The sequence below is a fragment of the Phasianus colchicus genome, chromosome 8 (genome assembly GCF_987193195.1).
Source record: "Phasianus colchicus chromosome 8, bPhaCol1.hap1.1, whole genome shotgun sequence".
Lineage (NCBI taxonomy): Eukaryota > Metazoa > Chordata > Aves > Galliformes > Phasianidae > Phasianus > Phasianus colchicus.
In genome coordinates this window covers 35,382,308-35,409,365 of record NC_143443.1, presented here as the reverse complement: position 1 = coordinate 35,409,365, position 27,058 = coordinate 35,382,308, and the positions used below count along the sequence as shown (strand labels likewise).

Here is a 27,058-nt window from a genome sequence, read left to right as displayed (position 1 = left end):
TTGCATATATCTCTTCTGAAAAACAAATGTGTGTTTTAAGCTGTAGGTGAGTCCTCTGTTAGTGCAGCATCACGCACCACGCGTGACAAACCCATGAAAGCCAGAATGCCATTTCGAGGGATGCTCTGAGGCAAACCAAACCCGGCTCCAACACCAGGGACCCCCGGTGCAGCCCTGCAGGGGTGGCATGGATCTCACCGCGCCCCTGCCCTGAGTGCTGCCTGCCCACTGCAGCACATACCTGCTGGGCATGCTGGACGAGCTCCATGCGCTCGCGCAGGATTTGGGCATCCCTCTCCCGCAGCTCGCTCATCACCTGGCGCTTCCACTGCTCTACCGCACTCTTCAGTTTCTCTTTCTCCTCTTCTGAAAGAAGTTCGGAAATTTTGGCTCCAGCTTCTTGCTGCAGGGCATCATAGAGCATGGCTTCTAATTCCAGAATTTGCTAATCAAAAATAATATATACGGCTGTCAGCTCAACGTGGTCATGGGTCGAGGGAGGGTTTTGTGGGGAACTGCTCATCCTTCCTCTGTAAGACAAGGGGAGGGCTGAGGGTGGTGTGCTACGTCCTGCACAGGGCAGCACAGAGCTCAGTCACAGGGCAGGGCGCTGGGAGCCCCGTGCTGCAGGGCTGTGAGCTGTGTGGCTGCTGGGGGGCTCCGGTCCCTCCGTGTGCCACCCAAACACGGGGGGGTCAACTCCTGCTTTCGTGGAGTTGGTGGATGGCCATGCGGAGAGAGGGAAAAGACAAAGCAGCGTGGTTGGAACCTGTGGGCTGATTGAGAATGTCAGAGATGTCTGCTGTGATAATTCGGCTGAATTCAAAATGAGCTATTTGCTCCACCTGAGGTGGCTGTTGCTGCTTTCTTATTATGACTTAGCAGAGTCAGGACAGAGTAACACTCGTATTTACAAGAATAACAAGGGATTACACTTTGGAGCTGCAGACATGGCTGAGAGCAGCAGTAGTTGCTGTGTCTCTGCAAGGACGGTGGGATATACAAGAAGGTTCTCCTTCCACTTGTAGCAATAACCCCAGCAAGCTGGCTGACCATAACTGCCCTAACAAAACCCCACTGCTGGGAACACGTTGGGCCCCACATCTTGCTTCAACACCATTATACCTCTCTGCTTAAATTGAGTTGCAAATAAAATGGAAAGAATTGAGAAATTCACTGTCTTCGGGGCAGTTGTACTCTGTGTGACAAAGCGTTTCTTGGAACAAAGTCCTCAGCAGCAATCAAGGCAGTGAAAGCCGTGCAAAAAGCGTGGCGGTTCCGGCTGGTAATCGGCTTGGCTGGGGCTGCAGGGGAGATTAGCAGCAGCTCATCTTGGGGAGCACAAAGGGAACATGGATGTGAGACAAGTTACACAAATCAAAATGGCTTTTACCCTTGGAATTTCAGGAAGAACAAAGCTTTCTGGCTGCTTTCAGCCTGCATTTGTGCGCATGAAGAAAGCCACCGCACTGCCTGAGAATATGGGGGAGTGCAGATAATCCTCAGCCAGTTCTGCACGGACTAAGACTCACTTCATTATGCTCCTTCCTTCTGCTTGAGAGGCAGATAAAGAGCACCAAGCTGAGCATTTTGCCAAACCAGGCTTAAGGCATCCACACCGGACTGAAAAGTGTACCGAAAGCTCTCCCAAAGTGGTTTGACATCCGAGCAGATAATGGGTTTCCAAAAAAGAGGCATAAAAACCCATTGCTTCTCAGGAAGCAGAACTGTCCTCAGGATTTAAGGGTAACCAAAATAATAGGCTGAATCTATAGGTCAATGTATGCATTTATGTCTTTTGAGACTATATAGGTACTTTAACTGGAGGAAGCAGAATGGCTGAGAAGGTAGTTGAAATGGCACAGGATTCATTAGTGTGTGCAATGAACCTCACCTAACTGCAGTTTCGTTTCAAGTGTGCAGAATCCCATAATATCTCCAGGTATTTTGGTGGCAGAGACCATAATCTAAGACCTAAAAGAAAGTCTAGGCTAAAATCTCTGTTCTATAACAAAAAGCACTGTCATTAACTACAGCCTCTGCTAAATTTAAATTTGTGTTTAATAACTTTACATTTAGATCCTAATCCTGCAGGGACCATGCACACCCAAGGACCACCATCCCTAAGGAGCTCATTATGAGGATTTGCTTAGCATTCCACCCATGCAGTCCTTGGGTCACTCCATGAGCAGTAGTGGCAGAAGCAGAGAGCATTTCTGGAGGCAGCACAGCACACACCTTGCAGGGGGGAAATGGATCCTCTGGCACTGCCTGGTGCTCACCTTGTGCGCCTGGTCCAAGGACTGCTTCCTGAAGTCCAGCTCCTCATCCAGGTAGCCCTTCTGCTTGCTGAACAGCTCCTGGTGCACAGGGAGGTGCAGTCAGTGCTGTGCCTGCCCTTCCTGCAGTTTCACCCCTGCCCCATTCCAATACCTTTTCATTCTCCAGATCCAGCATCTTCTGCTGCAGCGCGGACTCAGTCACTTCAATCTGCTGGAGCCACTGTGCACACAAACAGAGCAGGGCTGAGGCAGAGGCTGGGGGCACACGGCCGCAGGCGCAGTCAGCCCTCACTGGAACTTCAGAGTGCATCTTTGCACTGCAAACATGCAGCTAGCTTCACTGGTTGACAGGGGAAGGATGGAACTTACTGTGACACCTTCACTTTTATAAGAATTGGTGGTGGAAAAAAACATTAGTTCAAAGTTCACCATTTGCCCTCCAACATTTTCCTAATTAAATAACTTTTTAAAGCAAACAGTTCGTGCACATGGCTCGGATTTTCTCTCTATTCTGACAAGAACCCATGCAGGTGTAGTGCCCCATAGGGAATCATGGCCTCTGGTGAACACCCTCCGATTCATCCCCAGCTCCTCCAGCAGCTGTTCTGACACCAGGGCTCACGGTGGGGCTCTGCAGCCGTTACCTTTTCAGCCAGTGTGAGAACTGTCCTTGCTTGTATGACAACCACTTGCTCCTCGTTGGTCAGGTTCTGCACAAGATCAGAGCAGAATTACAACAAGTCCCGGCGCCTGGCATGTAACCCAGCACTGGGCCACTGCTGTGTGAGACAAATACGAAGTTAAATGCATTCAAGCAACAATAAACTAAGGCAAATAAAAATAGCATTGTAACACAGTGTTGCTGTAGGAACAGCTGTAATTAACTACTAATGCTGAATGGTGATCACACAGGTGGGGAGCTCTTCTAAAACTCTGGCATTAAGAAAGAAGATGCAGACACCAGATCTTGGTTTTGTCCAGCAGGGAATAAAAGCAGCTGCACCACACAAAACTGAGCTTTGTGGGACGTGCTGTTAGAGAAGAGATGCAGTCCTTGGCCTTTCCTTGCATGCACAACAGGCGTGATTGCGGGCACCAGGCTGGAACAGCAGGGTGGGAGGCGACCCCTGGGCGTGGGATTGACCTGCCATCAGCACTGCCAGTCCCACGTGCACTGACACGAACAAGGGTTCATCTTTCTGCCTTCCCCAGGGTCAGTCTCACTCACTGGTGCTTGGGTTTATGCACATGCTTTTATTCTTCACACCCCAAGGATTTTAGGATTTGTCATGCTTCTGCCAGTACAAGCATCTTGAATTGCAGCAGCAGTAAATATCGCTAATTACTTCAGTATCTTCTGATTCCTCTGCTATCTCCTGGCTTCAGGGCTGTTCGGAGGGGCAGAGGGTGGGCCTGAGCAGAGGGAGGTGTTGTTCTGACTGCTCCACGTGCCCCATGCACAGGGACACCCACCTGCACTGCAGTGCCTCTGCAGCTCAAGTGTGTGGGTGTGCATAAGATGTGTATGTGCACAATCACTTCAACTTGGTACAGGTGAAACACTTTCAAACTTCTTACTATTTGCTGCTGCTTCTCCTACTGCTGTTGTAACTTGTTGCGTAACAGCCTGCTTCCATGTAGACGTTTTTGGTATTAGACAAAACTGAAACACGCAGCCGTTAAAATGGAAACGTACAGCAAATGCAGAGAACAAACCAAATGTGAGCAGCGGTGAGAAAAAAAACAGAAGCACGAGAAAGCAAAATTTCAAAGTATTTTCTAAACCATTCACTGGCAATTTAGAAGCAATATGATGGTATCGAGGTCCTGTGCAGCACTTGTAAGAAGGCAAGTTGACAAGCTGGGGAACACGTAGCGTGTAGGTCAGTGCCCTGCAGACAGCTTTGGCCATTGCAACCCAAGCGGCTTTGCTACAATAAACGTAAGGACAATGCATACCAAAGCATGCACAATATATTAAAGGAACATACACTTACGGCGTTATCCCCTAAAATGTCCAATTTTTTCATCAGCTCTGCCACTACTATGTCCTAACAAGAGAGGAATGGAAAACCAGGAGTCAGAACAGAGTGTCGGATTTGAGTTAGAGAAAGGAGAACCGGAGGTGAGGATCCTTACTGTGACACCTTCTGCCTCGCAGTAAACCTGGAGAGGGCTTTTCCCCTCCGTGAAGGGAACGTGGTGGAAGTTGATAGCAGGTGATCTTCTTTCTCTCTCCTGAAAGAACAATTGTGTGATTACTGCACTGTTGCTATTGTTAATGCACAAGGATTGCCTCTAGCAGCTGGGCAGAGCAGCCCTGCCATGGGCACGGCGGCCGTGCTGAAAGTAACCTGGGGTACTTTTCCTCTCGTCAGCACTTCCACTGACTGTTTCACTGCTTTGTCTTACAGCAACAACACAGTTGGGACGGGCCCAGCCGTGGTGCCCCAGCCCCAGTGACACACACAGTGTGGGGCAGCAGCACAGCCCTGCAGCACGAGCTCACCTCCAGCTCCAGGATCCTGAACTCCAGGAGCTCGTTCTGGTCTTTGGCATCCTGCACATCGTGCTTCAGGCGAGCCTCCTCTGCTTCCATTTGCTTTATCTGTACAAGAAAGCAATATGCGTTAGTAGCATTTTCTGCATTCCGTAAGCAATAGATGTGATTTGAATAATACTTATAGAAGTGCTGGGCACCTTGTCCACAAGTTCTTGGTTCCTTCTGTACAGTGCTTGCTTCTCCTCAATCCACTTCATGTCCTGGGAAACACAAATGGTTGATAGTATGGGTGAAAACTGGCAGTGTTTGGCACAAGCACAGCAGCACGTCGTTCATTAAGTCACACATGCAGAGAGAAATGATGTTGCATAGGAAATTGCAACTCTATTATTGCCTGTGATGCAACAGAGCAACTCTTCCATCTTATTTGAGAAAGTCCATAGCGTACAAATGGAATTTAAAAACTCTAATGACTAAAAAGAACTCTTTCAGGTTAAGAAAAGTTTGCCTTCAGAAAGCTATGTCTAGCTGTCCAGCTCCTGCTAAATTTTGGTCACGTGGATGCAAGTCAGGTTTGTGGACATGGGGAAGGCAGCCAGCAGCCTGCACTGGGCACTGCCTCCCATCCCCAGCTCTGACAGCTTCCCCATCTTATCCCTCCTTCAACAAAGCAAACTCTTACAGAGCACCAAGGAAAGCTGGCGATGAAAGCTTACTGTAATGCACGCAAACCAAACATTTCGCAGAGAACGGCCATCCTCCCCCACACTCCCCCTGCCCACCCTGCACTGCAGCTGCCCCTGGGATGGGGCAGGGCTGAGGGCATTACCTGCCCCTGCTCCGCCAGGGCCTTTTCCAGGTCCTCTATCTGAGCCTGGGATCGGTGTATCTCTGCTTGGAGCTGCTCACGTGTCTGTAGGAGAGGAGGGAAAAACACCACAGAAATAAATAAGCAAATACAAATTCCCTAACAGCCGAAAGCTAACACAGATACGGAAAATGCTTAAAACATCAAATCCTTTTAACAAGTAATTTTAACAGCTCTATGGCAGGGTAAATTTGGAGCTAAGCACGCGGCATTGGTCACTCATTGTAAAACAAAGCCTACAAGATGGCATGATAATTTTAAGCTCTTAGATAAACATCCTGGTGGGTTGGTACAAGAATGGGACAGGACACATGGCTTCTTACAGCCGACCACAGGAGGTGCAGCTGGCAGCCCTCTGTGCTCCAGAACGAGGTGGGTGACACCAGCAGGCAATGCATGCATTCATCTCGCCATGAAAACCAGTGCAAGGAGTGATGTGGGACACAGCAGAGAGCACACTGTGTGAGCAGGGACACACTGACAGCATGCACTGCTCCTGTGCACTCAGTGCCCTTCTGCACCGTATGTCGTTCTCACCCACGCTCAGAGCTTCCTTCTTAAATATCCAACACCTCCCTGCTTTTTTGCTGTAGAGTACGAGGAACTGTCAGTAGCTGTTTTATTCATCAAATGCTATGTTTATAGAACATTTTCTTTTCTTGAGCCATTTATCTGCTCTTTATCCTGTCCTTTGCAAATGAAAATGATCCTTTTTTGATTGCTATGGTTCTCTTAGGCTTCAGACTGCCAGCTGAAAGCAGAGCTTATCCCTTACTGGCTGTGTTCTCCCTTGCACTCTGTGCCCCAGCAGCTACGTGACACACTATGTCCTTGTAGCACAGAGCAGATTCCTCATGAGCAGAACGTCTTACATCTGATAAGACATCTGATAAGGAAATGACACTAGAGACAATGAAGCTGCGTGGCCATGTGAGCCAGGTAGACAGGCAGAGCTGCACAGGATACTTGGAAGCCTCATTAAGAAGATGAATTTTGGAGCTGCAATCCGTATTATGAAGAATCAAATAATTAGAATGCAGAGGAACTGAATAACAGGCATTATGCACTTAAGGTCAACCATAGTGGATTTTTATAGAAAGAGAGCTTACTGTTAAGGATTTCCCATTAAAAATCTGGCTGAATTTCTCTTAATCTGATCACGAGGTGAAAACAGCAGAACGAATTCAGTGTGGTTCCCTCGGCAAGCAGCACAGGCTGTAGTGGGCTGGGCAGGAGGGAGGGGGTGGGGTGGGGATGGGGACGGGACCCCCCCGTGGGACCCCTAATCCCACAGCCCAGCCAGGTGCCAGAGGGCAGCTGACACCCTGCAGTGTGAAGAGGTACAACGACACGGTGCACACAACAACAGCCCTTTAGTGCATGTAATATAAGCCATTTAGACCTTAACTTCTCGCTCCGCATCCAATGTTCCTCCGACCTGTTCCTGCAATAGGGCGTATGCGCGCTGCAGAGCCTGGTACTCCATCGTCAGCTGCCGGAACCGCAGTTCTGTCTCTTCTTTGGCCATGCCCTGAAATCGTTCAAAGCAAACCTGATTTGTGCCAGTTACTTTTTTTTTTTTTTAATTCTGCGATGAGAGATAAAAAGTTAAAAAAAAAAAAAAGAGTGGATAATTGCTTTCTCTAGAAGTGCTGAAGTTACTACTGTTAGAATGCAATTTGGGAAGCACTGAAGATCTTATTTGTGTGTTCTCACACTATTTCTCTTTTGTCCAGTAAACACGCCTTGCATACACCTAACTAAGATAAAATATATAATTATATATATATATATATAAAATAAAAGAAATAGAGTGAATTTCCCCCTCCTTCCATCTGAGTCATACACTAGCAACTGGATGACCCTATATTACTTTACCAGGTAAAGCCATCACACTTAAAGGTGAAAGCACAGCTTTCTTGCACCACCAATAGGTTTCCAGTCTGCAGACTGACCCACACCTAACATCTCAATTATTAAAACAGGAATCTGGAGACAACAGTTGTAGAAATGGTGACATCAACAGGAAGAGCACGTTTCATCTTCTTTCCCCTCCTTACCACATCCAGCACTGTGTGCTTCCACGTCAGGCTGACCGCAATATTTCACTCTACCTGAGATGAAATGACACTGTGGGTGCATGCAGAAACTCAGAGCTGTCTGCACGGGGGAAAATGGCAGTAGAAGAGTGAAAAATAAATAGGTTCCAAAAAATAGATTCAGCCTCCTGCAGTGCCGCTCGCACCTGGCAACCACTCGTGTATCTTTTAGGATAGAAATATGCATTGTTTAAGTTCCCTTTCAGAATCAAGAGATCTGATTACAACCCATGAAACAGACAAAGTGACAGAAGAGAAACTGCAGCTATCACAGCCTGCAATGGCTGCTGCCACTCTTAGGAAGTTGTGTTTGTTACAAGGCTCTTGTTAAGCTGAGGAACAGCTATCAGGGCTGGCATACACAGGGAGTGCATTTGTAGGGAAGAGGTGCAGAGTGCTGGAAACAATCCTTTCCCTTCATTATACACACTCAGAGTCCCAGAAAAGCCACATCCTCAGAGCATTGCAGGGAGCCAGCTCCTCCCCAGCACTGTGCTGGCTGCAGAACCCAGGGCAGCACGGTCACACTGCTCATGGCTGCACTCATGCCAAGCTCTGGATGATAGAGGAGAAGTGGGGTGCAGGTTGAATGCAGGGCACCTGGCTCCTGGGACCTCCCCTCTCCAGACCCACTCTAGATCCAGTGTTCTTAGGATAATAGCATTTCCAGTTTGGCTAAAAGCTGTGAAGTTACCAAAAGCCTGAGACCCAGAAACATTACCCATCACACCCAGTGTGACATCAGCACCAGTCTGTAGTGCTGTGGTCAGAGCTGACCTGAAATGAACAGACCAGGAGGTCCATTGCACAGTAACAGCGGGGTTCGACGCCCAAAACACACCACGCAGCTCCACAAATACCTCTTCCAGGTCATCTTCAGGGGTGCACGGGGTCTGGTCCGTCCGATCCGTTTGATATGAGATAGAGGAACCATCAGACTCCAGGGAGGCTTCTTCATCATAGCCGAAAAACGTCTCCACCACCGGCTTCTGGCCAGAGAGGTGTGTCAGTGTGTCCTCGTGCTGTGCCCCACACTCAGCTGCTGGGCCGGGCTTGGGAGGGCTGTAGGAATCCTCTCCGTACCCTGCAGCTTTGGGGTTTGTGTGCACACACCCCGTTGGACACCACCCCCAGCCCTGCCCCCAGGCTGTGCCATCCGGGCAGCCTGCTGTGGGCCCTGCACTTACACCCCGTCCCTCCCCCAGCCCACACAGCCACTGTACCCACCGTGCCCATCACAAGCCAACCTTTTTATTTTGCTTTTTTTCTTTTACCTTAGGAATTCTTGTCATTTTTTTCCTTTGCTTCCTATACCTTAGCAGCTTATCACGTTCCTGAAAGAGCCAGATACAGAGCTGTTAATTAAGTTAAACTCTGCAGTTTTCAGAGTCACGAGGCAACCAAAGAGATGGCAGTGCTGGGCAGGCTTTAATTTTGCTCCAGCGTCTTCTGAGCTCATAGTAAACAATCATCAAATGCTTTTCATGGTCATGAAAATCCAAACAGCAAAACAAAAGCAGGACAGCACAGACACGGCTCTTCACCCTGCTCCACTCTGCAGCTCCATGCAGTGAGGCTCTGTCCTGGGACAAAAACAGAGCCCAGCCCTCTGGCTGCTCTGTGCCATGCATGCATGTCATTGCCCGAACTGCACAGAATTCTGAGGCTGTTTGCAACAAGCACATCCAAAACCAACAACATTAACAACAAGCTCAAGCCAAACCCGCCTGCGTTCCCCAAGGATGTGCAGCTCTCCGTGACTCTGATGAAGGGGCTGAGCCTGTTCTGCTGCCAGCCAGTTTTTCCCTTTGCTGGTAATTATGACTCTCTTCATAGAGTGCTATTAATTTTTTATTGTGCTGATTATTTTATTATTATTATTCTGGATGGCACATCCAGGCAAACTCTGGAGCTGAAGAGCCAGTGAATTCCTACAAGGATGCTCTCCCACCGCCCCACCTCAGCCCTTTGCTGGAGGGTGTGCTTATGCTGGGACACCAACAATCTGCCCCTCCTGCATTATCCACAGCAACAGAGGAAAATCAAACACTTGTTTTTTGCTTGGCAACATAAGCTTTGCTGCACACTTAGCAATGGAAAGCAAAACGGTACAGCTGTTTGGTACATATTGGTGGCTAAACTTAATGAAATCTTCACCACCAGCAGCAAAGGGATGAGCTGTGCAGGGCCCTGTAGGGGAGCTGCTGTGGGTATGATGAGGCAAGGCTGGGATATCTGCCCAAAAACACCCCTGTGATGTGGCAGAGCTGTCCCAGAGATGGGCACCACGTGCTGTGCCCTGCTGCCATTTGTGGTGTCCTCGGGGCAGGGGAAATCTTTCCTCTCCCAGCAGAGCTCTGCTCCACACTAGCACTGCACTGTTGTCTGAAGAACAACTGCTGGTAGGGCCTTCAGTGGTAACGGCATGGGGACAGATACTGAGTTACTTTGCTGTCCAGTAAGGGAGGGAAGTGACAATAAGTGTCACCTGTGTGCTTTTCATGACCTGCATTTAAAATATGTAAAAAGATGAGGGTAAAGTTAGCCTCACACGTACCATGACACTCTTCACATAGCCAGCAGTTTCCAGGGTCTAACAAAAAAAAGAATAAAATAACTTCAGTAAAAGTGCATAAGAAAAACAACCCACAAATAAAACAAACACGTTTTCCTTGAGGAGTGGTCTGATCACAGTATGTGAAACACTTCCATCTGCTCTTTTCAAAGACTGAGCACAAGTTAGCAAAGAAGAGAAAACCGAAGCACAGTGCTGCAGGACGTGTCCCTTGTTTATGCAGCAGCTGCACTCAGGCCTGGTGCTGCTGTGGCTGAGGGAGCCTGGGCAGTTTGCTTTGCTGGTGCAGGATCCGGCCGCTGGTGTGTGTGTGTGTGTGTGTGCATGCTGGGAGCACTGCAGTGGTTGCACTGTGCAAGCACTATGTGGGATGGAGGGATTCTGTCCAGATGCTGTCCCACATATAACTGAGATTCAGGTCAGTGACTACTGAGCACACAGACACCAGCTGTGCTCCCTCTGCTGCTGTGCCCGCTGGAGCACAGCACCCCAGACATGCCCTCCCTTGGGCTTCCCTTCCTTTGTATGTGTCCTTAGATGGCCCTGCTCCATCTCACCTTGGAGAGCTCATCAATGATATTCTGCTGTTCGATGATTTGCAGTCTCAGGAGATCCACCTCTCTTTCTTCCTGGCTGTGGTCGAGGTCATTTAAGGAGCTCGGTCTCCGCATTGCTCCCGCTCTTTGCCTCTGAAAGAAACCCATATGGCAAAAGAGGAAACAATCCAGAGGCTTTGCTGAAGAGCTGCCTTCAGCCTTTCCCGTTCCCAGCTATTAATGCACTCATCTAGCAGCTGTGCTCACAGCTGACCCTTGGTTCTGCCCACATCCCAGGCCATTCTCCTGCTGGAGCAGGCACTCAGGGGGCTGTGGCCACCAGCACTGCCTGCTGTGTTGTGCGCTTGTGTCCACCTGCAGCAGCCTGGGTTGCTGTGCTCTGGGATGATGAGGGGCTGAGGTTGGCCCCGTGGTGATGGCATCTATGAGTGTCACCACCAACAGCTGCTGCTCATGGCCACCAGCAGTGCTGGAGGTAACCCCGGAGGGGAAGGGAGAGCACAGCAGGTGTGGGCTCCCTTGGCTGATGGGGTGACTCTGGTACAAAAGCCAAAGCTGAAGCGAACTGCTTTGTGTTTGCATTGTAAAAGTGCTCTGTGACTGAGCAGCCATCTGATCAACATCCACAAAGCTCACACAGTTCTTTTTCTTCAGAACTATTGTGTTCTGTCAGGCCAAAATAAAGCATGTTATGTGAAAGAAAACAAGCTGAAGCCACAAACCACTCAGGACGTCACAGCAGACAGCAGGAAGGAGAAGGAGTTCCCAAGCACCTCACGAGCTGTGCTGCTGCTGCCATGTTGCCCTGTGTTCTGGGATGGCCCCCATTCCCAGACTTACCATTGCTATGTTTTCCTGTGTGACAAATTTTAATTTGTTTTCCATTCGACGTAAGGCGTGTGACAGCTCTTCGTTCTTCCTGCTGAGGCGTTTGTTTTTGTCCAGGATGGGCTTGTACTGACTTTCAGCTTCTCTGAGGCGTTTTAACTGAAAAATTAAGAGAGAATTGACACCTCAGGAACAAATATGTTTTATCAAATAAATTAATCATTTTCTTTCGCTACCATAGTAGCAGTACTTTCTCTTTATACGTGGCAGAATATATCAGGAAACTCTTGGTATAGCCCATTGGGAAGTGGGTTGTTCCTCACTTGTTTGCAACAAATATACCATGTGGGGAATGTATTTATTGAAAATAATTATAATTACAGAATCACAGAATGGCTTGGGTTGGAAGGGACCTCAAGGATGATGAAGCTCCAACTCCCCCACCACACACAGGGCCACCAACCTCCACATTTCATAGCAGCCCAGGCTGCCCAGGGCCTCATCCAACCTGGCCTTGAACACCTCCAGGATGGATGGGGCATCCACAGCCTCTCTGGGCAGCTGTTCCAGCACCTCACCACTCTCATAGGAAAGAAGCATCCAACCTAAATCTTCCCTCCCTCAACTTAAAACCATTTCCCCTTGTCCTGCAGTTATCAACCCTTTCAAAGAGTTGACTCCCCTCCTGTTTGCAGGCTCCCTTTAGGTACTGAAAGGCTGCAGTGATTCACCCCTTAGCCTTCTTTTCTCCAGGCTGAACAAGCCCAGCTCCCTCAGCCTGTCTTCGCAGGGGAGGTGACGATTCTTGCCAATTCCTTCTTTAAAAGGACACTGTTTTACAAACAAAAATCAGTGTGATTCTGTTGGTGCCCATCCCAGCTGCTCACCAGCTCGTTCCTCTCCTCCGACAGCAGCGCATTGCGGTCCTCCAGCTTCCTGATGATGGCGCTCAGCTCGGCGATTTTCAGTTGGAAGCGCCGGGCATCCTTTTCATCCAACTGCTGTTCCTAAAACAAAGATCAACTGCAAATAACTGCTCCTAAGTGCACAGGGAATATCAGTGTTATTCAAAGCTCAGCCTCCTTTTTATCCCGAATCCAAACATTTCAAAACTATCAGATGGAAGGGCGTCAGGTACGCCGTAGTGGAACTGACCACTGAGAGCTGCGAGATGGGACCGATGGAAAGGCAAGAGTGAAAATGTAACAAAGTATGCAAATGCAAAGTATGTATATGCAGATACAAGGTGGCAAATGCTAGACTTGGAAACAGAAAAGAAAATATAAAAAAAACAAGGCAGTGTTTCCAATGTATGCCACTGTTGAACTGAGTGTTTCAGACACGTCGCCCACTCCGAGGACTTTGTTATAAGAAGATGGTATCAGAAGTACTGACATACAAATGGGGAAAATCCATGCAATTATACCATTGCATAAGCTCTCTTCCAAAAAGCTATGGCCCTTATTGGGTTCTGTTGGGTCACTCGTAAAGCAAATGGGGTAGCACTTTATCTGAGTGAAAATGCTTAAATCAATTCATAAGTGAAGAGAAATACAGGTAGATGTTCTCATTCAGAATCAGGGAGAAGTTACATCCATTTACAGGTGTGACGTGCTATTTTTTCCTCCTCTTGTACTTATTCTGATGATTGACAGAAGTTGAGCACAAATCAAAAGAAGCAAATTAGTGTCCTCAGTCCTGGTGGCACTTTCAGGAGGTCTATGATTCCTCATTCAACAGGTGCAGGAGAGGCTTGGGATAAAGAACAAAATAGATCGCTTTGCTCATGTGTGACTATTTACACTTCTACTGAGAAAATTAAGGCTGTTGCAAAGGAAATCTTGATGAGAATCAGCAATGGAGAAAATTGGCAAATGTGAGACATACAAGGTTAGTTAACTGAAGCTTTCTGCTGTTAGCAAATTAAGGCAAAAGCAGAAAGGTGCTGTTGTTACAATTAAAAAAAAAAAAAAAAAAAAAAAAAACATCGTGAAAAGATGACTAAGATTTAATGTTTTGGATATTGTGTTGTAGAAAAGAGACAGGAAAGAAGAGGTTAACAGGCTTCTAATTGACTTTCCGGCCCACTGAAAGCAATTACAGCGCGAGGATGGAGGAGCAGGGAGTGCAGCACCGCGGGGCTTCCAGTGCTTGTGCACCGGGCACCTTCACCCGCCTCCCTCTGCAAAGCAGCCTTGCACATCTGCTTGCACAGTACATTGTCAGCAGTTCCAACAGCTAGCACACATACATTACTTGGTTAGAAAAGCATTTGCATCATTTGTTGACAAGAAGTGTGTCAAACAGTCAAATTAAGGCAGGTGGTAGAAGAATGGTACGGAAGGAAAGGAAAGAAGAGAGAGAGGAAAATTTTCATCCTGGTATCAAAAACAAACAAAGGAAACCAGAAAACAAAACGACAAACAAGCAAAAGCTCTCCCATAATTTGGTTCGGTTTGAAATGTTAAGCATTCAGCTAACGAAGGAGGGCGAGAAATTAATGCCTCTCCGTTTCCCCTGGGTTACTATGGGAAAGCTGTTGCTCACAGTGCACTCATCAAGATTCTGTCATTTGGTGTCATTTGGTCATTCTGCTCGTTCGTTTGTTTAGGTGAAACCACGTGAAAGTGCTTACGGGGCTTCCCGAATGATCTGAAGCGTCTCCTGCACCACTTGCATAAGGAAGTTCCCGCTTGGGGCTGCCCAGGTGCCGGTCAGACTCTTTGATCTGGGACAGTTGTTCATCTAAAGCCTCCTTTTGGAGCTGCAGTCTCTGGGCATGCCCGGCTTGAACCCCTAACTCTCTTTCCAGCACGTAGACTGCTCTGTCTTTAAACTTAATCTCCTCCATCTATAAGGAGAACAGAACACAATCACACACACATGCAGCAGCTCGGCCGTACGTAGCGCCCTACAGCCCAACCACTGCCACAGAGCCAACCCCTGGACATGAAGACAAACCCTCCTCTTGCAAACACAACAGCAAGGAATAATGGACAACGAACAAACCCAGCATTGCGTCAGTAACTCATGAGCATTGTGCATGCACGTGTGGCCGACTGGCAGCTTCTAGAGACCATCCCAACTTTTCAGAAGTTTTTCAGTAAGGCAATTAGGAGACAACCCGCCGTTTCAGTACCACTTCAGAACACCCCTCATCACTTTGGTGAACAACAAAAGTAAAAGGGATAAAAAAAAAAGGAAAAAGATTCATAATTAACTTCAAGAGAAAGAAGTTAAAAACTGAACGTTTCCAATGCTCAAAAGGTTTTCTTTCCAAAAGTTTCCCTTTTGAGTGATTTCCTTAATTATCTCCGCAGCAGGGCAGCCCTGGGCTCCGCAGGGCAGTGCAGACAGGACAGGGCCAGGGCTGCCCAGGGACAACTGGTTGTGCACTGGAACATTTGTCTGCCTGCAGATGAGTGCAGTGCTGCAGCACAACCTCAGGATCTTCACAGCTGCATTGTGCTCATACACATAAGGTGTGAATGTGAAGTTAATTGCACGCACACACCTCTGGGTGGCCGGATGTGCTTACAGGGAGTGGATCTGGGAAGCAAGAGATTGCTAAAGCACATCCATAAGGTGCCTGTTGGCTTCTCCAGGCACAGCACGTGCATCCTGGACACGTAAGGTTTTAAGCAGTTCTGAAACTCGACACATTTATAGTTTAAAGGGACAGTTTTAAAACGTGGCCTGCTCAAATAAGAATGCTTTGCCATGTGAGGACTGGATTTGATACGTTTATTGCTTTGTGATAGTTTTATCTGTAACCTGGAAAACAGTATGAGAACTTGGAAAAGAATGGCAGCATATGGGCAGATCTCTGCAAGGAGTTGTCCCTGCATCCTGCAGCCACCTCCTGGGAACAAGTGTAGGTTCTCTCTGTAAAATGGTGAAAACAGGAGCTGTTCAGCTGCATATTAGTATGGGTGCTCTCGGGAATTCCCATTAAGGCAATGATCTGCTAACTCAGATATGTGACTCAGATATGTCCATAGAGGTCCTTCTGCTACATATGTAAATAGTTAGAGTCATAGACTGGTTTGAGCTGGAAGGGACCCTAAAGATCTTCTAGTTCCAACCCCCTGCTGTAGGCAGGGACACCTCCCATAGCCCAGGTTGCTCACAGCCCCATCCAGCCCGGCCTCGAATGCTTCCAGAGAGGAGGCATCCACAGCCTCTCTGGGCAAAGAGATCAACAGAAATCAATATGGATCCATAAAGGAAAAGATAATGCACCATCAAATGATTATTTGCTGAAAATAGGTAGAATGTTGGTGGTTATCTCTATTTCTGTGAAAACAGAGTCGTGGTATTACACAAACAGCACTTTAAAAAGAATAAAGCTGCAGCAGAAAATGCAAGGGATTTGTAACAGTGTCTCAGCAGTGGTCTATCTTCCAAAAAAACCCTAAAAGAACATGTGGTGAACAGCTGAGGAAGCATCAGTGGTCACATTTCCTGTCTTAGGATGAAATTCACATTCATGAAACACATAAAACAATTTGATGCTGCCATCTCTCTATTTGAGTGAAATGGCGTGGAAGCAGTACCAAAGGAAGGAAGCATTTACTACAATTATTATCCAGCACATTTCTTCCTTGCACCACAGACATTAAGAGGAGTGTAAGATGAGGTCCTGGCAGCAGTGCCAGCCGTGAGCACAGCTGAGACCAGTTATGCAAACCTAATTGCATGCAAAGCACAATGTGCTGTCCTCTCCTTGTGCAGTTCCAGCACGGTTTCACATTTAGCTGGCCTTAAGCCTTGTGGCTCTTTTAAAATGTATTATTTCCACAGTGATTTTAAAACCTACATATAGGTTTCCCTGCTTGGGAAATTTCTACTTGTGATGTTCTTGGGGCTTTGCAAATTCTGCAGACACTTGCATTTGAGGCACCTGCATTTGGAAGGCAGCCCTCCAGCAGCTGAGATGTGAGTGAGAGCAGCCCTTTGAGGCAGAGCCATTCCCTAACAACCTCCTTGCCTGCATCGTGTCCCAGACAGCAGCTAGGGTGTGCAAAGGGACAGCCAGCAGGTAGGGAATGGGGGGGGGACAACACTGGCCAGAGAAGGACTCTATCTGCGGGCGGGCTGAACTCAGCCAAATGTTTGTGACATGTCCAGGGAATGCAGCATGCCCAGCCATGCCCCTGCTCACACATGGACACTGGAACAGTTGCCCAAGGAGGCTGTGGATGCCCCATCCCTGCAGGCATTCGAGGCCAGGCTGGATGTGGCTCTGGGCAGCCTGGGCTGCTGGTTGGCGACCTGCACACAGCAGGAGGTTGGAACTGGATGAGCACTGTGCTCCTTTGCAACCCAGGCCATTCTATGGTTCTATGGTTGGTGATGGGCTGGGTCAGATCCAGCCCTGCAAAGCAGCCGCATTCCTGAGTGGGGTGGCATCAGATGGAGGCCATATGAATGCATCTAAATTCATGTATCTGCTGTTTTACATCGTTCTGAAATGTACAAATTACAATTTGAAGTTTACTAAAACCAGAAGGGACGTTGCCATATGGACTTGTTCCTGTCTGCAATACGACTCTTGTCTTTTACATTAACATCTTGGAAGCATCTGAGCCAGGAGAACTGGTTTGCAGTAATAGTTTGAGGGTTTTGGGAAGTGCTTCCCTTTCATAAAGAACAGAGTTTTCTATGGAGCACCACACCAGCTTGGAACATCGCAGCCCTCCCCTGTGAGGTGCCAGCGGCTCCATTGAAACCAATTGTGGCCAAGTCAATGGAACAGAGAGTGCTTAATGTCATTCAGGAAGCACTTAGGGCCTGGTAAAGCGATGGCATCGTGTAATTTAATTAGTACGGTTAGATAATCTGATTCATTGAAGCAGGAATAAAAAAAGTTTGATTTTCAAAGGCAATTTAGAAAACATGACATTCAATCGCTCTATCCTTCATAACTAAGAACATATTTATTTTATAACTTCTACATTAGAGGCCATTAGCATGGATTTTATTGTAATGCCTTAAGTTTATTTAGGATGTACATTAGCCATCCTTTCACTGTGATGTATTAAATCAATGCATCCAGCAGTGTATGTTTAGAGAAGAGTTACTTACACTGCAGGATATTTGAACAGCATTGACAGATCAGTTGGTTATAAATTGTTTTAACATCCTCTTCTTAAAAGAAAATAATATATGAGGGGAAGAAGCAATGTGAAGTCTGAGAGAGCGGGTGGCAGAGTACAGGGTGAGCAGTGCTGCAGGGCATTCCATGGACAGACCACAGTGCCTTGCTTTCTCATGGGGCCATCATTTTCCTGGTGCTTGTTTAGTTGGCTGTGATTTAGCTTTCTTAATAGTCAAGTGAGAATGGGTTAGAACAGACATTTATGAGTTTGTCCTGAGACACTGCATACCTTTAAAAACATGGCAGACCCCAAAAGATGGTAGCATCAAATCAAGACTGAAAGAAAACCCCAAATACACCACATTGGAGTATGGGTGTTAAATTTGTTCCCGTGTTCTTGGGAATGGTAGCAAGGTTAAGGGAGTCCTGCAGATGGGCTGTGCTGCACTCAGAGGCTGTGGGGGAATGGCAAGGCAAGCGGCCAGCTGCCAGTGCAAACTCCAGAAAGTGGAGGTGGCTACCAGGTCTGCTTGCAAAGACTTCCCTTCCATGGGGAATTCTCCTGTTCTTCTTTCAAGGGGTACATTCTAACACCCCCAACTAGCTTCAGAGTCCATTGGATTTATATTCTGAAGCTGTTGGTGTGTAGCTTTGAGATCCAAACTGTTGTAGCTGAGACTCAAACGGTCTGATGAGCTGATTGAAACACACAGATGCAGCAAGGCTCAGATGGATCCACAGACAGGGACTGTCACTGTCTGCCCTGTGGGAAAGCCACTGAGGGGGGACACAGAGGGGAAAACTCCTCCTGAACACCCTGCAAAGTGGTGGGGTCATCACCTCCAGGCTGTGGGGCTCAGGGCTCTAGGATGTGGAGAAAATAGCATTTTGGGATTGCATACAGCTTGTTATGGAATGTTTACAGGAACCAGCAATGGGGAGGGATGGAAGTTGGTCAGTGAGGAGCAAAGGGTGGGGAAAGAGAGGGGGAAAAGGGATGAAAGGAGGCAAAAAGCACGGCTATTCTGTGGGATTCCCCTCACACAGCTGGCAACAAAAGGCCTGCTCCTCACATCTGAAACATGACTTGTACCAATAAGCACTGACGGAGGTAAAAAGAAGCTCCATACAAAAACATCCCATAGCAGGTTTAAAAAAAGACATTTTGACATCACTATTAGCAATCAGAAAATGGACCTGGAGTAAGCTCCAGAAGTTTGGTTTCTATCCTCATGCATTTAATGCAGCCCAGCACTTTCATTTAACTGCTATCAATAACAGAAGCATTATAAAAACACAGATACAGATAGCAACACATACCAGCCTGCGAATTTCTCTCTCACACTCCCTCTTAATTCTGGTGATTTCCTCTTGGTGCAGGTGATACACGCTCCTTATCTCCGCGGCTTTGATTTTGTCAGCTTGGATGACCATAGTCAGAGCCTCCTCCACTTGTTTCTTAGCCCCCTTAAGTTCCGAAATTTCCTGCTGCATTTTTATTTTCTCTACCTCGAAGCCCCTCTTGGCCTCCTCCTTGGCCTCTGTGAGCAGCACGGTTTTCACCTTGTCGGGAGCCCCGTCGCGCACAGCAGTCAGCAGGGCCTGGAGTCTCTGGATTTCGTTATCTTTAATTTTTATTACTCTAAGCAGTTCGGCCTCGTGCTGTCTCAGAAGTGCTTCCCGAACAGCTTGGAGCTCCTTCATTTTCTCTTCGTGAAGCTTGACTTTGAGCTCTGTGACCACCACTGTGCTTTTGTGCTGCTCGTGCTCTTTGATTTGCTTCACCTCCTGATTCTTCTCTCTCTCCAACTTGCTGACCTGTATGGAAAAACAAACAAGAGCAGCATTTTTACGAACAAAATGATTACCAGAAATTCTGAGGTAATCTAGGACAGACATGGATCACAGTATTTTATCAAACCCTAATGTTGTACGCCTGTGCCTGGGAGAGTTGGTGCTATTGATGCAGAAGTACAAATGTGCTTAATCTCAGGTGCTTTATGAACTCTTTTCAGAAGAGCTTTTGGGTTCCAATGGGATCAGCAGGCACTGCCTTGGCTGCTCTGGCATCAGATCCATCCCTTAGCAGACCTCACTGCTCCCCCTGCCTTCGTGCTGTACACTTCAAAAAGAGAAATATCCTCTCCTGAGGCATTTCATTGGAACGAAATGCACAGTACAAAACCCTTCTCCGCAAGGAAAAGGCCTTTATGATTTGTGGGAAAGGCTCTTCATGCTACCCAGCCGCAGTGCTGCTGGACTCCATGCCTGGGGCTCTGATGGGGCCCTCGGGAGCACAGCTGCCCCCTGGTGTGGCCAGGGGTCTCAGGGCTGTGTGTGATTCCAGGCACACCGGAAACACCAGGATCACATTTGTCACAGCCCTAACAGGATCCGTCCCCTCTCACAGAAGCACCAAGTGCTCACCTTTTGGCTACCAGAGCCAGCGTAGCTCCACGTAACCAAAACTGGTGGTGGCGATGGATAAAAACCCTTCAAACACAACTGGTCCTCTGTGTGCTGTGGCTATGAACCTCTGCACTTCAATGAGGCACTAAGTTGGAGATCCTTTCCTTTAATTCTGACCATTGTAGCAGTGAATATAGCTGTGTGCATGGAGGGCTACTCTTGCACACGCACCAGGAGAGCTGGCAGCAGCCACCAGTAGTGTCCTGGTGTACCAGTGTGCCACGTGTCCTAAGGGAAAATATCCACCTCGGTGGCAGTAGGTTTGGCACAGTGGCAGGCATTGCTCTGCAGTGTATTCCCAGCATGTATCTGCTGTAGAATTTGTGGCATTTGCAACTGACCATCTCCTTTGAGGAGGTTTGCCCAGGGGCAGGGAGTGCAATTCCATTTGCTCTCTTTTCTGCTCCAAGTTGTTTATCAGATCAGTCTGTGCATATATTTAAATGCCAAGATTAGGAAGTGAATATTCAATACATTATAATTACTTACTGGGAAAAAAAGGTCAGGTCAATTCTTTTTAGTGAAGCTGCATTTTGTCTTCCTATGGTGACACAATAAGGTTTCCTTGCTAAGAATATGCCTAGGTCTGTCTCCCAAATGAGAGCATTCTATAGAACTGCAGCTGCAAAGGGAAAACTGCAACGTTACAGAGAACTGGGAGAAAGTAATTTGTGAATAGAGGAAGAGGAATCCTGACAGCTCTGTAGAAAAGACTTTTCTTTGTCAAGAAGTCAGCCTAAGTGGTAATATCTGTACATTTTAATAATCCCTTGCGGCCTCAGAGGCTTTAATTTGCCTGATTTAGTGCCCTAGAAGCATTAGCTAACATGTAAGTGTAATAAATTTCTGCAAGAAGCACAAAACCCAAGTGAACTAAGCATTAATATCCAAACACTACATGAAGCAAATGCTCAGAAACTGGACTAACATGTCTGTGATACAAGCTATGAACAGAATTACGTTTAATACACATCTAAGAATTAGCCAGCAACTTCCAGAGAAGTCTGAGCCCTTTACTTTCTGGCCGGGTCTCTGAAGAAGCCCTCCTGCCACATCCCATGGGGCTGCTCAGGCACAGACCCGAATGGAGCTGTCTGCACATGCAGGGAGGCACAGAAAGCCTGGTGGCAGCTGCTGTGAAGCCCCAAACAGCCACGTTTTATCAGCTGCTTTTTCAGTGATGAATTATGCATTGCAAATAACAAAACGTGCCAGACCACAGAAGGGTCAAATGATATTTCAGTTCAAAACAGTGGCAGGAACTCAATCGAAGCTATGATGAGAACCCTTGTATTAAAAGGGGGTGACAGTGGGAAGGAAAGTTATGTCCTTGTTCCTAAAGCTGCAAACTCTGCTTCTCCGCAGAATTATCGGTTGCTGCCCTATTAAAACGTATGTGTGTGTGTGTTGCCTTTGCAAGCACCCTTAAAAATTAGAATCACAGTCTGCAGTGTCAAATGATGGTGCAGACGAATGGAGAGCACAGCGCTGTGCATGCAGGGCAGTGCGTGTCTCCATCTGGCGGCTCAGCAGGCCCAGCCTGACGGCTGCATCGCTGCCTTGGGGCCGTGGCTCTGCTTTGGAAGCGGGGTGCCTTGTGTGGAGCACAGGGGGAACCGCTCAGAGCACGACGGGAATGGGTCCCCCCACTTCACACAGGGGTCAGCCCCCGCTGCTGCGCCCCGTGTTTCCCGAGGCACGTAGGTGCGCGAGGCAGAGGGCTGTGAGGGGTGGGAAGGATGCACACCTTGCTCTTCTCCTGCTGGAGCTCAATCTGGATGTCGGTCAGCTTGGCCCGCAGCTCCTCGTTGGCGGCCTGCAGGGCAGCCAAGGCGTCGGGCCTGGCGCGGCTGCTGCCCCTCCTCGCCATGGTGCGGCCCCGCGTCGCCCTGCGGTGCTGCTCCTCCGCCGCTACATCTTCTCACCCACCTGCAGGGAGGGAACGGATGTGTGAGGCAGGGCTGGGCATCGCTGCCGGCTGTTGGTGTCCTCTGTGGGCACTGCGGGGTCTGTCCCGGGCTGCTCACACCTTGCCCATGGCCGGCGCCGCACCACCTCCCTGTGACCACCCTACAGCCAGCTTTATGGTCAATAAACACGTCTGAGAAATACTTTGCCACCGCGTGACATCAAAGGACGGGCGGTGTGTCAGCATCTTGCTCAGTACTGTCCGAGGGGTGCTTCAAAGGCACAGAAACCCATTCATGCCACGAGCTGCTGAGGCCTTTCTCACTCCTCCGCCCATCCCACATTGCAGGGAGGAGCACGGAGCTGGGAGCTGGGATTTGGGAACCCGAAGCACACAGCTCAGGAGGCTCTGCCTGCAGTGTGTGAGGGCTGGCTGGAGCTCAGCGTGCACTGCTGGGTGCACAGCTGTCCTGAGCACACGTTTACATCACTAAACATTTCTCATCATTCATCTGCACTTTGCATTCGCACAGCACAGAGGAAGTGGACGTGTGCTGTTGGACTCAGTGATCCTGGATGCCATTCCTAGCCTTACCAATGCTACGACCTGCAGAGGACCTTCCACCTCCAGCCTCAAGGCACCCTCGTGGCTCTGGCTGGGAAATCTGCTTCCAGTACGGGCAGAAAAAGGTCTCACATAAAAAAGTTTGGTTTCCTCCAAATAACTTTAAGAAAGCGATGGTAAAAAATAATAAAAGTAATAGAAATAGCAAGAAGCTAGAGGAACAAGCAGGGGTTGCACAAAGCTCTCTGTGCCAGCACACCTTTTGTTGTTTGGGAGCAAAGAGCAGAATGGATGGAGCTTCAGAACACAACTGAAGGTTAAAGAATAACAAAAAATCTAATGACAAATGCTTCGCCAGAAAGGTGACTTGCTTAGATAAAGCCATACTGCAGACAGATTACATGCATTCATCAGTTCCAAAATCCATTGGAACGCATTTTTAACTCTCACCACACTTCCGGTTTGAAATAACACTTTGTTTCCAACTTTTGGTTAATTCATACAATAAAACATACACAAAAAGCTCTCATTTGGAAAAGTATTCCCAGGATCCTTAATACTAAACTTATTAATGCAGATAAAAAATGTTTTTTGACGATGACTTTCAATGCATTGAGATATTCGTCTTGATTCATCATCAAAAGCACAATAGAGCAGCACTAATCCTGTCCAAGTGCTAGGAAGGAGGCTTAGCATTGCAGACAGCTGCAATAACAGAATAAAAATAAATAAAAATAACATAATAATGAAAGAAATCCAATTTATGTTCTAAGAGCAACATCAGGAGAAAAGAGCAGACAGGGGCAGCCGCCTCTGGTGCTATTTAACCGAGATGAGAAGCTAGGACAGGGCTGAGAGCATCTGGGGGTGGGGGCCAAGTTTGAGAACAAATGGACAGAGCTGCTGGGTGATGGGAGCACAGATATAGAGGGGTGGGGGGAAAGAGCTGCACTGCTGCCGGGTGACCAAAGCAGGGCAGTGCGAGCAGCCTTAGCTCTGCTGTTTCCTGTGGTGGTGTTTGACTGCAGCCTCCTTTTTTATGTAGAAAAAAAAATATTTTTAGTCATTTAAAGAAATTAAAATGAAAAAAATGTTGAATACACCCTACAAAATCTCTAAGGAGGTTGTGTAGATATTCTTAGCACTTGAAATTCCTGCTTCTTTCTGTAAGAAGATACAATTCGTCAGTGACTGCTCCAAAACAGAGGTATCTTCAAGCAGAAAATGGGGCAGTCCATAGCCCATGGCATTGAATTCCACCTTCTGAGATGAATGAAGCATTTGTGTGTATGACAATGATTTTCTTAAACAATATGTTGCAGTGATGGCTGCGGTCAGTGGAGTCTGGTTGCTCCACAACCTGGGGAAATGAGAAGCAGCGTAATCCCATTTTAGCTGCTTATATGTGAATGTCAGAGAACTAACAACGTTAATGACACTGATTTGTCAGAATAACTTAAATCAGAACCGCTACTTCTGAAGGGCAAAAGCTACAAGAACATTTGCTTGTTTACAGAAAGCAAACTGAGGAAACTGGAACAAGAAAGCAAAGGGCAAAACTGTTAACAGAAGCACGCTAGAAGGAGCACGAGCCCAGCAGCTGCTTTGAGGACAGCACACGGTCACAGCACAGAGCTGTCTGACACCCCCAGGGTGACAAAGTGAGCTACTATTAGCCTGCTGTTCTGCTCTGTCCCAGAGGAGCCTGGAAAGCTGGGTGCTGCCCATTTTGGCCCAAATGGGGCTGCCCATGTCTGGCATCCAGTCCCCCATAAATCAGAGTGAGAAGTCCGCTGACAGCTCTGCTCTGGTCACACAACACGTCCCATAACACACGGGAGGTGACAATGGATGGGGCACAGAACTGAAGTTCAGATCCCACAGACTCCCACCAGATCAGTGTGGGCATGGAGCTGCATTGGGAGCTTCCAATCTGAATGCTAAGGCTTTAATGAAATTTCCCAGAGAAAAATTAGCTGCCTCACCACTACTTACAGTAATAAGACTGGTTCTGAAAAACTACGCAGAAATCAGTTGATGACTCTTTTTCTCTTTTAATTAAATCTTTAAGGCTGAAAAAAGGATATAATAATTAATCTTGAATGTAGCCAAGGAAAACATCAGAGGATTAAGGGATGCAGACAATAGGAATTTGATCAGCCTTGGTAACGATCTCTGCACAGGGTCCTGCTGGCACTGAGAGCTGCAGCACGATGGAGAAGCCACTCTGCATGCCACATCCCAAGCTCTAAAACTTGTGAGGGAGGCAGGGCAGGTTTCTCAAAGGAAAGTACACAAACAGAATCGTGCTTCTCCCTCTTCCCAGAGGAAACATGGGTACATGAGGTGTAGATTTGCTCAGAGCTACAGCAGGACGTATTATTGGGTACGACAGAGTGCAGACCCCCCGGCCCTGGCCCAGGCTGGTGGGGATGCCCTGCACATCCCTCCTGACATGGAAGAGGTGGATCTGGAGCACACAGAGAAGGAGGTGCTCCCTGCCCTGCTACAGACCTGAGTCTGTGTCCTTCCCTGAGAAGGAGGAGAGAGGGAAGGAAAATCAGCCTGGGACCAAGGACTGGGCATGTCGGCATTACTAAATGCTCCCTTGTATGGTTTCACTTTAGTTTTGCCTCATTCTGTTCAAATCAGTGAATGGTAGACAGATTTTGGATAATCGACATTCACGAAACTCCACTGGATTCAGAGACACTCATTTCAAAGACAAGAAACAGTCAGGTCCCCGAGCTTCTAAATGCAAAAAAATTAAAATGCAGTATGAGCAATATTACTGACCAGATTCATTCACCTCTGTCAAACTAAGGGACATAACCTGAGCTGCTGTTCACCTGCAAGGACATTGATTCAGAGAGCAAAGCAGCAAAAACCCTGCTGGAATTTACAGCAGAGATTTTGTGTGAGACAGAGCAGAAGCATCACAAGCATGTTACAAAAACCCATTCCCTTATTGCTGCTTATCCATGAAGACAGCTGCAGGGAGGGCAAACAAAGACACACAGGCACCAACCATGGACCTGCCCACTTGTGGATTTCTCAAACTGGTGCACACAGTGTAACGGATTAAACGGAAAACCCCAAAGCAATGTCATTATGGTCGAGACCTGGTCTACACACGAAGGACCCCTCCAGTATTTGCTATTCTAGCAATCAGAAAGGGATTACACAGCTCAGAATGGGACTGCTGAGGAAAAGCAGGGCTGATTTTCTTGGGGTTACAATGGGAAACTGGTCTGCAGAGAGTATGGCAGCTTTCTAGTGACAGCCCTGAGCTTCTGTGCCTGCTGGGGAACAAGCGTCATTGTTGCAAAGTATGAAAGTAGTTATTTGTATTTCAAAACGTCGTGGTCTTGTAACACTGAGGCAGCGGTGCCGGCTGGTGCGTGCCTGCCTGCACATCAGCCATCTGCAGGCTGCTGGGGCAGTGCCAGGCTTGGGGAATATTTCTCCCAAATACTGGGAGAAAAAGAACCCATAAAAATACTTCCAAGGTAACAGCATCATCCTTACAATGATATCATCATAGAATCATGGAATGGCCTGGGTTGAAAAGGACCACAGTGCTCATCCAGTTCCAACTCCCTGCTGTGTGCAGGTCACCAACCAGCAGCCCAGGCTGCCCAGAGCCACATCCAGCCTGGCCTTGAATGCCTGCAGGGATGGGGCATCCACAGCCTCCTTGGGCAACCTGTGAACAGTGCCTCACCACCCTCTGGCTGAAAAACTTTCTCCTCATATCCAACCTAAACCTCTCAGTTTAAAATCAGCAAGGAGAGTTTTTCTTTCTGGGGAAGGAATGCAAACCAGTCATTCTCTGCTGGCTCTGTTCTGCTCTGACAGCTGCAGGTGAGCGGTGCTCCAAGGGGCTGAGCTGGGCTGTGCACAGCTGGGACAGCAGCCAGCATGGCAGGACATGGACCTTGTGGTCCTGGGAACGATTGGGCAGAAAGCACTTCTTGTGACACAGGCAAGTCACTTGGGTAGATTTCATTTTTTTTCCAGCAAGTTCTGTAGCAGGGCATCATTAAGATATAGCAGTAATAAGGCCTTCGTATTTTTGATGCGAGGAGAATATAGTATGTTTATGATTCCTGATATGTTTGATATTGAAAATAGCATTAATAATGCATCATACACTGCCTCCAGCAAGGGCTCATCATTCTTTTGCCTCCTGACTTGCAATTCAAACATCAAGGCTAATTGGAAAACATGTTTTCTATGTAACATTTTCCGAAATCAAGGTTTCACCACAACTTAAAATAAATGAGTAAATTGCAACCCAGAGT

General features: G+C 47.7%; 1 protein-coding gene across 16 annotated transcripts in view; it reads right to left on the bottom strand.

Moving 5' to 3' along the window:
• JAKMIP3 (Janus kinase and microtubule interacting protein 3) overlaps positions 1 to 27,058 on the bottom strand; it is a 54,932-nt gene that overhangs the window by 1,721 nt on the left and 26,153 nt on the right. For 3 of the 16 annotated variants that reach the window (XM_090145682.1, XM_090145680.1, XM_090145681.1), the window contains exons 2-20: positions 22,029 to 22,210; positions 19,133 to 19,630; positions 14,348 to 14,563; positions 12,600 to 12,719; positions 11,725 to 11,871; positions 10,885 to 11,016; positions 10,310 to 10,345; positions 9,027 to 9,086; positions 8,613 to 8,741; positions 7,056 to 7,184; positions 5,615 to 5,698; positions 4,983 to 5,045; positions 4,792 to 4,890; positions 4,422 to 4,520; positions 4,274 to 4,333; positions 2,927 to 2,992; positions 2,434 to 2,502; positions 2,283 to 2,360; positions 242 to 445 (exon numbers count right to left, since the gene is read on the bottom strand). In XM_090145682.1, coding sequence (XP_090001808.1) covers positions 242 to 445; positions 2,283 to 2,360; positions 2,434 to 2,502; positions 2,927 to 2,992; positions 4,274 to 4,333; positions 4,422 to 4,520; positions 4,792 to 4,890; positions 4,983 to 5,045; positions 5,615 to 5,698; positions 7,056 to 7,184; positions 8,613 to 8,741; positions 9,027 to 9,086; positions 10,310 to 10,345; positions 10,885 to 11,016; positions 11,725 to 11,871; positions 12,600 to 12,719; positions 14,348 to 14,563; positions 19,133 to 19,630; positions 22,029 to 22,151 — 2,412 coding nt within the window. In that variant the 5' untranslated portion in view covers positions 22,152 to 22,210. The remainder of the gene's footprint in view (positions 1 to 241; positions 446 to 2,282; positions 2,361 to 2,433; positions 2,503 to 2,926; positions 2,993 to 4,273; positions 4,334 to 4,421; positions 4,521 to 4,791; positions 4,891 to 4,982; positions 5,046 to 5,614; positions 5,699 to 7,055; positions 7,185 to 8,612; positions 8,742 to 9,026; positions 9,087 to 10,309; positions 10,346 to 10,884; positions 11,017 to 11,724; positions 11,872 to 12,599; positions 12,720 to 14,347; positions 14,564 to 19,132; positions 19,631 to 22,028; positions 22,211 to 27,058) is intronic. The other 13 variants (XR_016468901.1, XM_090145689.1, XM_090145683.1 and 10 more) reach the window with 13 other exon arrangements.